This window comes from Channa argus, chromosome 16 (genome assembly GCF_033026475.1).
Source record: "Channa argus isolate prfri chromosome 16, Channa argus male v1.0, whole genome shotgun sequence".
NCBI classification, from domain to species: Eukaryota; Metazoa; Chordata; class Actinopteri; order Anabantiformes; family Channidae; genus Channa; species Channa argus.
The window spans coordinates 6,874,218-6,885,368 of record NC_090212.1 but is presented as its reverse complement, the minus strand read 5'-3'; the positions used below and the strand labels follow the sequence as shown (position 1 = coordinate 6,885,368).

Below are 11,151 nucleotides of genomic sequence, written 5' to 3'. Positions count from 1 at the left end.
AGTTCCCTTATGACACATGATCACCTTTCTAAAATCCATGGGATGCCCCCTTAACCATACCTCATTTATTTAAAAAAACTTGGCCAAAGGTCCCATTAGACATTAGACACACAAATTTCAGATCTGACAGGACCCTTCAATTAAAGCTTACACTCTTAATGAGAGCTTAAGTATTTTATTTTAACGCAAGCCTGTTACAATCTCGAACATAGCCGTGAGGATTTTCTCAGGAGGTTATCACTCCCAGTCTTGCACTAGTTCAGGTTAGGAAGAGGACAGGGTTACACCTCACGGCCAAACTCAGTGTGCAATTGAACAGGTTTCTGGGACCTCAAAGGACACATGGAGCGTTGGCAAAAGGAATGGAGAACCCAAGGTTCAATACTAGTTCTTCTAAAAAACACAACTACAGTTTGTACAGGCTTTCAGATCTTGAACTATTACTTGAAGTATTAATTTTCCTGTTTTGATTATGCGAGTAAAGAGTACATTAACTGTAGTAGTAGGGTCCTTGCCCACGGAACTTAATGGTTGTGTTACAGCAGCTGGCAGCCTCTCTCAGCAGACAAACATTTGCATAGGTCCAGTCACCTGAGCCACACACTGTTCCCTTATCCTGGCACACACATAGGTTCTGGCTCAATCCTGTGCTCCCTCTTTAGTATTTTGCTCTAGCACCCCAGGCCTTCTCCACAACGACCATAGAACATCTGAGCCGCATTCAGGTCACACTGCTGCTCCTTGATGTTACGACACTACTCACAGCATCCACAGTCTGGGCCTGCAGGGCAGCTGCTGGGCACTGGGGGGCTAAGGAGCTCACTGCACTCCCTGTAGCCCTTTACCTCCTCCCAGAGCTAAACCCATCCACAGTGCTGAGGCAGCAGCCCAAAAGAACTGTACAGCCATACACTCCTGCATGTACAATGACACAGGCAAAGCTGACATATCATCCCTGCTTCAGCACACAGTCAGAGAAGTAACAACTGAGCCAAAATAGGACTGTATAATGTTTATGAAATGTATAAAAGAGGTGGCCCTAGTTTTCTGCTGTTCTCTATCAAACAGTCATGTTCCTCCTCTGAGTTTTAACTGTTTCCTTATGTCCTCTCTCTTCTCTTCTGAATGGCTGGATTGTTTTTATGATTATTACCCCAAAATTATTTTGCCATGTTGTTTTGCTCTTTGAGATTTCTTCATGAGCTTAAAAGTCCTTCTAACAAAGAGGTGGCATTTCCAGTGAATGAAGTGAGCAAACTTGATCTCTCAGGTATCTAATTCATCTCATCTTTGTTTCTTTCAATTCTGCTGCATTTCTTCATGTGCCAGCGACCCTGGCAGGGCAGGGCTGTAAAACAGGCTTCAGAAATTTCAAAGGATATATAGGAATCCAGTTTAACCTGCGCTTCAACCAACTGTATGTATGAACTGCATGATCTAAATATCCAGTACATTTACTCTGGTTTTTAAGTTTATTCCAATTGCAGCTCTATTTTAGAAGCTCTCTAGAGGAGTAAATCCTCCAGATTTAAACATTTTCTGAACTTTTAACAATTAGCATGATTAGAATTTTTTCAAAATTCAGTACATTCCTGTCAACACTGAACATATAGCAAATAAAGCGGTTCTGAACTTGATTATGATTTTTAATGATTTCTAAAGCTTGCATGGGCATGAGCACTTGTTTATCCATGAGAAATGTGTAGAGTTGTTAAAAAAAGCAAACACTTTTAAATTAGGAAATAAATAAATGTAGGTTTAGCTCTGAAGTTATAGCTTCAGATGAAGATGATTTTGGGAGGAAGCAGGGAGTGTTGCAATAGTCACTAATCACTTCTACCCCCTTTACTGCACATATTACGTAACAGCTGTCTTACCTGACTGAATTCACAAAAGTGGGCCTTGTAGCCTTTACATACCATGTAATTACATACCATTAATATGCACAGCAATTAAAATGTATTGTTATGTATGGTGTGTCTGGTATACAGCATCTGCCGTTTTAGTCTTACAAAACTGAACTAGCACTGGTACATAAGGCTTCTATTTCTTTTTTAAGTGACGTGGCATGTTTCCTTTGCCGTCCGGTGTGTTTCAGACTGCAGGCTCCACAGAGGTGGGTGCTCAACACAATCACCTCCCTGTGTGAATGGCCAAAGGCGTGGTTTTATTAGAGCGCTGTCGGACGTCACGGCACGAGAAACGCTTACGTAGCACCGGCACGCTTTAAAAGGCCCGTGCAACTAGCGATAATGCTACAGGGTGTTTCCGTGTTATACTTCAAAATAAAAGTGGAGTTAATAATTCTGACAAGAAAAACCTAAGTTTATTGGTTGCTGTGGATATCATTTAGATAAATTTCTATCCCATTATCAAAAGGATTTGGTAAAAGATCAAGCTGCTCTTGTGTGGTGCAAAATTAATAAAGTTTGTGCTTTTATTTTGGAAAACGCCATAAAGGAAAACGTTCGATAAGCAGAGGTTAACAAACTCCACGTTTTCCAGGAAGTAATGAACTGTCTAAAGGGGAGAACTTCACTAAATCAGCTGATAAATAAACTCTAATTTATCCTTGCGGATTCTCCTGAGCAGACGAAAGGACTCCACCGGAAACGACCATTTCTACTCTCACCGGGAGATTAAGTAAGTACATATCCTCAGTTATACAGTAACGTTACGATGTAGTGTCATTTGGGTACTTTGTCAGAAAGGTTGCACCTCTGCTTATTGGACTTTTGCAACTTGGGTTATTTGGCCTTGAGCGAAACTAACAAACTTGCAGTGGCTACATAATGACAATGGTATAATATATAGATTAATATATACAGAATGTTATTGGCTGATGTTAGACACTGGAAGTCTGATGCCAGATTTCTATTCATAGGATGCTCTCCAAAGTTAAAATAATTAATAAAATGGTGCAGTGGGTTGGATTAGAAGAGTGTTGGTTAGTTACCTGCACAAGCATATATGCACTATATACAGCACACAGCATCCTATACAGCATCTAATATTCGCCTGTAATGAGTCCATGGCTATTGACTTTGAGTTGAATTGAATTCAACCAGAAGCTTTCAATATGCATTGCACAACTGTGTAAAGCCAAGAATGCTGACGTGTGTATAAGAATAGCTTACAACAATGAATAGTAGCAGCTACAGGTTGATTAGTTGTTACGCAGGTTAAGGTGTGGATCTGCCTGGGTTGGCAATATGGGTGGGTCACATATCTGTAACAAAGCCAAACAAACCATTCAAGTGTGCTTCAAGGAGTTTAAACACAAAGATATCCTGTTTTTCCAAGAGCAAGTCTAGTGCTTGACTAAAGGTAATTTTGCTCCTCCCCGAATCACAAATCTCAAGATACCAGCTCTGGAATGTTGATTTTTATTTATTGTATTTTGTGTATGACAGGTCCAGAGAATGGCAGAGAAGGTGCTGGTAACAGGTGGAGCAGGCTATATTGGGAGTCACTGTGTCGTGGAGCTCATTGAAGCTGGCTACCAGCCAGTTGTAGTAGATAACTTCAGTAATGCGGTAAGAGGTAAGCTCACTTGAACATACCAATAAATTACTGTACGTCATTGTAAACTTGGCAGCTCCAACTGTTTGTTTAGTGCATTGATACTCATATTTGGTGTGTGTGTGTGTGTGTGTGTGTGTGTGTGTGTGTGTGTGTGTGTGTGTGTGTGTGTGTGTGTGTGTGTGTGTTGTGGATGGAGGAGATGGGGATGTGCCAGAGAGTATACTGAGGATAGAGAAGCTTCTGGACACCACCATTGAATTTCATGAACTAGACCTTTTGGACCGACCTGGCTTGGAAAAACTCTTCAAAAAAGTAAGACAGTTATTACAAATTATTTATCGATGATACTGTACTAGAAACAATTACTTGATTAATTTCATTCCATGTCAAAGAATGCCCCTGCTGGTCACCATACATTTTCAAATAGCATTTAAAAGTAGGGATGCTTGGATACCAATACCACCATCTGGTATGAGGTCTGATACTGGCCTTATGTACTTGTAGTAATACTTGTCCAGTACGGCACCCGATACCATGTTAAGCACATGTTAGTCAAGTGGTAGGTGGCAGTGAAACTGTCTGTGATTTGGAGATGTTTTAGTCACCAAAAGGAAAGCAGATTGCAAGCTCTGCCTTAAGAAACAGTAATTCATGTAAAGATTATTTTAAACATGTTTAATATTTATGACTGGCACCCACTGAGGTCTGCAATCAGTACAGCTTTATCTGGTTTGCTTGGTTTAACTAAGTTATTATACCCACATGGACTCTACAGTCCATGTTGTTTGCAACTCACCATCCAGGATCTCACTGCTTTGTTTTTTTTTCTATTCATATTTTTGAGCAAAAGTTGCTCCATTAATGAAACGCTGGTCTGCGCTATGTTTTCTTTGGTGGAAGAACATGCAAAAATGTACAAAATCTTGGTTTGAAGGGATGTTTACCACAGAGCTTAGAGACATCAGGTTTGTGCTCCTTACAGAATGCCAGAGAAATGTGAGACAGCTGGTGGAAACACTGTGACAGTGTGAACTGTCCAGTCTTTGAAAGACAGCAGTGTATGCCAGTGTGTCTCATCAGCTTAACTATGCAGTGGATTGATGAGGATTTAACTGTCCAGGAAGTCAACTATATGCACAACGTTTAGTACTCGTATTTTCTTACTTGGTATTGGCAAGTGCTAAAATGTAAGTACTTAGTCTGAGAGAACGTGGTATTGGGACATCATATATGGAGATTAGTCATTGAAACAATGGCCAACCTGATCACTCATGCTTATCTGTATAACTGTATTGCAGCATTCCTTCAGTGCTGTGATGCACTTTGCTGGTCTGAAGGCTGTTGGGGAGTCTGTGGAGCAGCCGTTGCGCTATTACAGAGTCAACCTCACTGCCTCCATGAATCTGCTCGAGGTCAGTTTTCAGCTTGAACTTTTGTCAACAGTCTCAACAGTCTGTGGTGTAACTCTGCACGTCACTCCTAACTCATCATTACTTGCTCTAACCTTCTAAATTGCACAATGTGTGACAGTGTGTGTTCATTTGAAATTAGATTAGGAACTTCTAACACGGCATTCTTTGTAGCTTTTACTGCATTTGCCAACCTTTAAACTTACTAGTGCTGTAGGCTGCTTTCTTACCTATACCTGACTGTATGTGTGCCGTGTTTGTGTGCATCTGCATGTATCCCAGGTGATGCAGGCTCACAGGGTGCACAATCTGGTCTTCAGCAGCTCTGCCACCGTGTATGGAGACCCTCAGCACTTACCCATCGATGAGCAGCACCCCGTAGGTGGCTGCACTAACCCCTACGGGAAGACCAAGTACTTCATTGAGGAGATGATCCAGGACCATTGTAAGGCAGAGAAGGTATTACTCAGGAGGTTGAAATGCATTCACTGATGCACAAACAAATACGGGGTGTCTAATTTTTGCTTTTGTCGAAGCAGGATTGGAATGCAGTGCTGCTGCGTTATTTCAACCCAATTGGAGCTCATTATTCCGGCCAGATTGGAGAAGACCCTCAGGGTATCCCCAACAACTTGCTGCCATATGTTGCCCAGGTACAGGAAAACTCTGCCAAATACACAGCTACATCAGAGGGACCGCTATGTGTTCTACTTAAGTTTACTGGATGATTTTGCATTGTTTTTATATCTTAATTTGTCCTCCATATAGGTTGCTATTGGAAGAAGAGAGTGCCTCAGTGTATTTGGTAATGATTACGACACAGTTGATGGGACAGGTGATTTAATTGCATCTTTTAATGCAGTGCACAGATTTAATTGGTATTGGAATATTATTTTGTGCAGACAACTGTTAATAACAAGTAAACTTATAGGGATTCTTTATTAGTGTTTTGAACCATGTGATGAATGTTTTTATTTCTTTTTTTTTTTTCTAGGTGTCAGAGATTATATTCATGTTGTAGATCTGGCAAAGGGACACATAGCAGCTCTGAAGAAGCTTAAGGAAGACTGTGGCTGCAAGGTACTGTACATTTGAGAAAACAAAAACTAAATTATTCACAAAACAATTTTACAATAATTTTCATAATATATTTAAATATTGAGGTTATTTATTGTGTCTGTAGGTTTACAACCTAGGAACAGGAAGAGGCTACTCTGTGCTACAGATGGTAAAAGCCATGGAGAAGGCCTCAGGGCGAGAGGTGAGAGACAGAAGAATGCTTTTCTTTACAAATTAAATTGCAGGATCAGGGTTTGTCCTGTGTGCCCTGAGAGTAATTGTAGATAATTGGTGCAGTGACTAAACTACAGCATGCTATCCTGTGAAAGGCCACACTGACTATAAGAGTTGATTCACTTAGGTTTCCAACTAATCTCATTCTTTTTATTAATTAAGCGTTTTTTTTTGCGTCTTTGTTATAGATCACATACAAAATCTCCCCACGCAGAGGAGGAGACATAGCCTCCTGCTATGCTGACCCTCGTCTGGCTGAGAAGGAGCTGGGATGGAAAGCTGAATTTGACCTGGAAAGGATGTGTAAGCACAGCCACACTGCAACATTTATTGTATTGCTTTATCTGATACTCCTTAAAAAAATACATGTATTTGAAAATACATACTTTTTTTTTTCATAAAAGGTGCAGATCTGTGGCGCTGGCAGTCAATGAACCCCACTGGATTTTCCAACGGCATGGCCTCTTGATGCAACTCCAGCTCATTGTTTTAAAAACTCTTCTTTATCACGGGGGCCAAAGGGAACCATGAACTTCCTCATTTCTTCGCATTAACACATGATGAGACCTCAAAAAATAGCTAAAAACTTGTTTTCAAAAATATTTTGTCACGTTTAAATTTCTGTTTCCTTAAATGTATGCTTAGCTTATTTTCCTATGATTGTGTGTACAAATGTCTGTCATCTGTGTTATGTCAGATTTTACAATGAATATTTTCTATATTGTACTCATCTGTGAGCCATAACGATGAAAAATAAATTAATTTTCTTACAGAAAAAAATTGTACCAACATTTTCACTATTTTGAAATGATTGTGAAATTAGTAGGACTGCTCACTTATATTAAATGATTTAGCAACACAAAAGCACAACAGACTGGTAATAGTAAAGTATACTCCTGCAAGACATGCTATATGATAACAAACTTTAGAAATTTGGCAAATAGAATTAAATTCTAGCTATAAATCCTTTAGAAATTTTGTAATAATAATTCAGATTTGACAAGGCTGGTGTACCCTGTCTTTCAATAAAAATAAAAGTGTTAATATGCAGTTAATACTGTGAACTTAAACTGGGCACTGGGGCTTTAAATGGATCTTTGAACCCTCGGGCACCCAGTTAATAAACACCCACGTCAGCGCAGTGCTTCAGTCGCTCTAACCGGGTTTCGGTCTTTAGGGCTGAGCAGGAAGTGCCTCACTGTGGACCCTGGACGAGAAAAAAACAGCAAAGAAAAAAGGGTTAAGAAATTAAAAATGGATATGGTGGCAGACTTGGGGTCGAACAGACTCTATCGGGCACCGGGTGAATCCAGTCACCAGTGAGTATCGATGGATTTTGTCAGGGGTATCACGGTGTGGGGCGTAAGCGGGTCCTGCACGACACCTCACGCCTGGGAAAGAGTCGCTGGTTTTGGGCAGCAGGCAAATCCTCCCCGCTGCTCGCTGCGCTCCGGACCTCCGCGGAGACGTGGGGGTGGTCTTGAGGATGGAAACGGGCGTATTAGCGCGTGTTCATCTCAGGCGAATATGTGATGTGAACATACCTTTATCAGCGCGCAGCACGCTCAGTTACTAGAGGTTTGTGTCTGTTTTTCTATTGTGTGCTGGCTGGAGCCTGAAGTGGGCGTCGCTCCAGGACAGACTGGGCTGCTCCGGTGCGCCGCTGCCCGCTTTTCTCTCGCAGGACTGCAGAACTCTCATTTCGTTTTCTAGGTCGACTGATGTGTGAATGAACGCAGAACAGGTCAGGGAATGTATTCGATCTGGTTTCGTGACACATGAGGTGCACTTTGGAGTGCGGGCGGGCGATGCACCGTGGGTTTTGGGGCGCTGCGGAGGGAGCGCGTCGCATAATTAAAAATGAATGCGTGTGATTCAGTCTGCACAAGGATGGTTAAATAGGTTATTGTAGAAGAAGTGTTCCTCAAATGAGGTTGCGGCAGTTCTTTTTTTTTTTTTTCTTTCTTTTTGGGGGGATTAAATGTTCGGCTTCAACGTTTTATTTCAAATTCCCACCGGTATGATGTGTTTGCATCGCCAGAGATTTCATAAGTGCTTTAGCTTCCCTCAGGTATGATTACTGTATTTTGTTACCCGATGCTCTCTGACTGGAGTCGGGTGTAGCCCATTAGAAGAAGATTTTAATAGAAGGCTCCTTCAGCCAATGGCAGTGAAGAATAAAGTGCTCTGGGCGGGACGTCTGCGGAGCTTGTCCAGTGCAGGGACAAAGACAGAGGATAATTGACAGTTACAGCAATACAGTTACTGCCGTGTTGGTGTAGTGACCTGCAGTTTAAATTTAGGGTATGTAGTGTAATCATTTATTAAGGTAAGCCGGTACTTACAAGCTCAGACGTCCTATGAATCACACTAGAAGAGCCAATGTTTACCTCATTCTGTCATTATAGGACAAAATGTACATCATGCACCTCACATATTGAGATTGTTATTTTCTGAGGTGGAAATTTAAAAAAATGCAAGCCCTCTGTGATTTGCTATTTTCTTGCAGAAGAACTCATTCTGTGCTGCCTCAACAGTGAGGGTGCTGTCATGTTGTTTCCTGCAGGCAGCCCCAAAGGTGGTTCAACACTGCTGACATCACAGTGTCTCACCAAAGCAACCTTCTGAAGCAACTCAACCATCAACGCCGCCAAGAGCTTTTCTGTGACTGCAGTGTGCTGGTGGAGGGCCAGCTCTTCAGAGCCCACCGCAACGTCTTGTTCGCCAGCAGTGGCTACTTCCGTATGCTGCTGTCCCAGGGGCCCGATGGACTGTCTGAGTCTGTCAATGCTACATTTGACGTCTTCAGCCCGGAAACCTTCACCGTCATCCTAGATTTCATCTACTCTGGCCAGCTGGACCTCTCCAGTCACAATGTGATCGAAGTGATGTCTGCAGCCAGCTACTTGCAGATGAACAATGTCATCAACTACTGCAAGAACTTCATTAAATCCTCATTGGACATAAGTGTGAAAGATGAAGACAATGAACGATGCCTCAGCTTGTCTGAGACATGCAGCTTCACCAGTGGAGCGGGAGAAGAGACCTCAGAGCAGCAGCAGCAAGGTCCCAGCTCTGTCAGCCCACCGCCTGCACTCTGGACCAGAGACAACTCCAGATCCCAGTCAGGCTTTATAGGGAAGGACCCAGACCAAGAGGCTTCTGCCTCAGCTGTGACTAACCCAAACAGTCCTGCTAATGAGCTAAACACTGAAGCAGAGGACCTGCAAGACCCTCATGACCCGCTTTACACCTTGCCCGGTTCAGAGCGCCGGAGAGGCAAAGGAGGAACCAAGAGGAGAGCACCCAACAGCACCCGCTCCAACCATCGTGAGGACTTGGACATACAAGAAGCAAGGACACAAAAGGCTGAGAAGGCAGAGGAGCTGTATGCTACACTACCACAGATTGTAGGTGTTATTGGACACTTTAATAAAGGTGAGTTGAGTAAGTTGTGATTTAGCTGAAAAAATGGAGAATAAATTATTATTATCTTTACACATGAGAAAATGAATACCATACTTCATCTTATAGCATTAGTGTATCCTAAAAAGGAACAAGTTCTATAATAACAATGATTATGTCAGGAAATAATAGTTTTTTTTTTTCGCCATTGCAGACTCCAACCCCATAATGCGCTTCAAGTGCCCTTTTTGTACGCACACAGTTAAGAGGAAAGCGGACTTGAAGCGTCACCTGCGATGTCACACTGGGGAGAGGCCGTACCCATGTCAGGCCTGCAACAAACGCTTTACGCGCCTAGAGCATCTTCGTAGCCATTTTGAGACAGTTGGTTTATTCAAATCTATTTGCAGTACAACAGACCAGTATTAAACATAATCACATTCATTTACAACATTTCCTTCTGATCTTACATTTAAACTTTTTGTTCCTACTTGGTCTTCCACAGATCCACCAGGCAAGGAAATTGGTGTGTAGGAAATGTAAGTGTCAGGTCACAGAAGAGACAGGACACGTGGTGTGTGAGGGCACACGACGCTATCGCATGTGCACTGCCTGCATCCAGGAGGTGGGTTGCGACAGTATCCCCATGGACAGTCTAGAGGGGCCTAATGAGGAGCCGGCCCTGTTGCTGGGCGTGGATGGAGAGGAGGAGGGAGATACCAAGAGCACCTGGATGGTAACAGATGATGACGACCTGGCCGAAGACTCAGGGGCCGACCTTATCATCCAACAAGTGGATGATAGTGATGATGAGTTGCAGTGAAATGGGACCAAAACTTGTGTGTGCGTGTGTGTGTGTGTGTGTGTGTGTTAAAGCCATTCAAGAGATCTTATGCATAAAATATGTGATCCACTGTTGTAAATATGCACATTTATGACATACTGTCTATTAGTTAAAAGCAACTGGTTCATCTTTTTTTTTTCAAAGAGATTGTTGACCTCTGTGACAAAATGGAATGCTTTTTGTTAAACTTGATAAAGATATGCAGTATCCAAAGCATGCATAATTTGTGTGTCATTTGTTTTAATTATAGTTATATACTAAAGTAACTCTTTTAATTGTATGTTTTTTGATATGCATGGAAGAAAACTTTGCTACTTTTTTGGCTCTGTCCATATAAGATCTGGCATTTAAGCAAAAGAGGTGACAACGGCAAAATGATGACTGCTATTTCTTTTAGGGAAAGCAAAGAGCTCCTTTTTTAGTGTCTCACAATTGCAGTGATTGTTATAATTATGTTTGTTCATGATATGCACTATGACATAAACCAAATTATAATTTGTCATGTTTTGTTTTTTACTATTTGACACATTAAAGATATTTTTATACATTTCTGTGCCTGGCTCTCTCATTGTCATCATAAACTTGGGATATTTTCATGTCACTGGATTTAAAACATGGGAGTATGCAGCAGTAAAATGGCACATATATATGACCCAATTCGTGCAGTAAGTATAT

At 41.8% G+C, this 11,151-nt stretch overlaps 2 protein-coding genes across 9 annotated transcripts; both read left to right on the top strand.

Annotated features, from left to right (window-relative positions):
• Window positions 1-2,484: 2,484 nt before the first annotated feature.
• Window positions 2,485-7,003, top strand: gale (UDP-galactose-4-epimerase). Of its 3 annotated transcripts, none has more exons than XM_067480041.1 (11): window positions 2,485-2,643; window positions 3,414-3,543; window positions 3,713-3,837; window positions 4,824-4,937; window positions 5,217-5,393; window positions 5,474-5,587; window positions 5,703-5,769; window positions 5,929-6,014; window positions 6,118-6,195; window positions 6,416-6,530; window positions 6,632-7,003. In XM_067480041.1, exons 2-11 carry the CDS (start codon window positions 3,423-3,425, stop codon window positions 6,694-6,696), a joined length of 1,062 nt encoding a protein of 353 aa, XP_067336142.1. In that variant the 5' UTR covers window positions 2,485-2,643; window positions 3,414-3,422; the 3' UTR covers window positions 6,697-7,003. The 3 variants fall into 3 exon arrangements, with proteins under 3 accessions (XP_067336142.1, XP_067336144.1, XP_067336143.1); XM_067480043.1 differs by having other exon boundaries at window positions 3,725-3,837; window positions 6,632-7,002; XM_067480042.1 differs by having other exon boundaries at window positions 3,722-3,837; window positions 6,632-7,002.
• A 364-nt stretch (window positions 7,004-7,367) lies between these two features.
• On the top strand, window positions 7,368-11,023 carry zbtb8a (zinc finger and BTB domain containing 8A). Of its 6 annotated transcripts, none has more exons than XM_067480034.1 (4): window positions 7,368-7,546; window positions 8,794-9,665; window positions 9,847-10,016; window positions 10,138-11,023. In XM_067480034.1, the coding sequence occupies exons 1-4, from the start codon at window positions 7,482-7,484 to the stop codon at window positions 10,453-10,455; spliced, it is 1,425 nt and encodes a 474-aa protein (XP_067336135.1). In that variant the 5' UTR covers window positions 7,368-7,481; the 3' UTR covers window positions 10,456-11,023. The 6 variants fall into 6 exon arrangements, with proteins under 6 accessions (XP_067336135.1, XP_067336136.1, XP_067336139.1 ...); XM_067480035.1 differs by having other exon boundaries at window positions 7,387-7,546; window positions 8,737-9,665; XM_067480038.1 differs by lacking the exon at window positions 7,368-7,546 and adding an exon at window positions 7,556-7,805.
• Window positions 11,024-11,151: the final 128 nt, after the last annotated feature.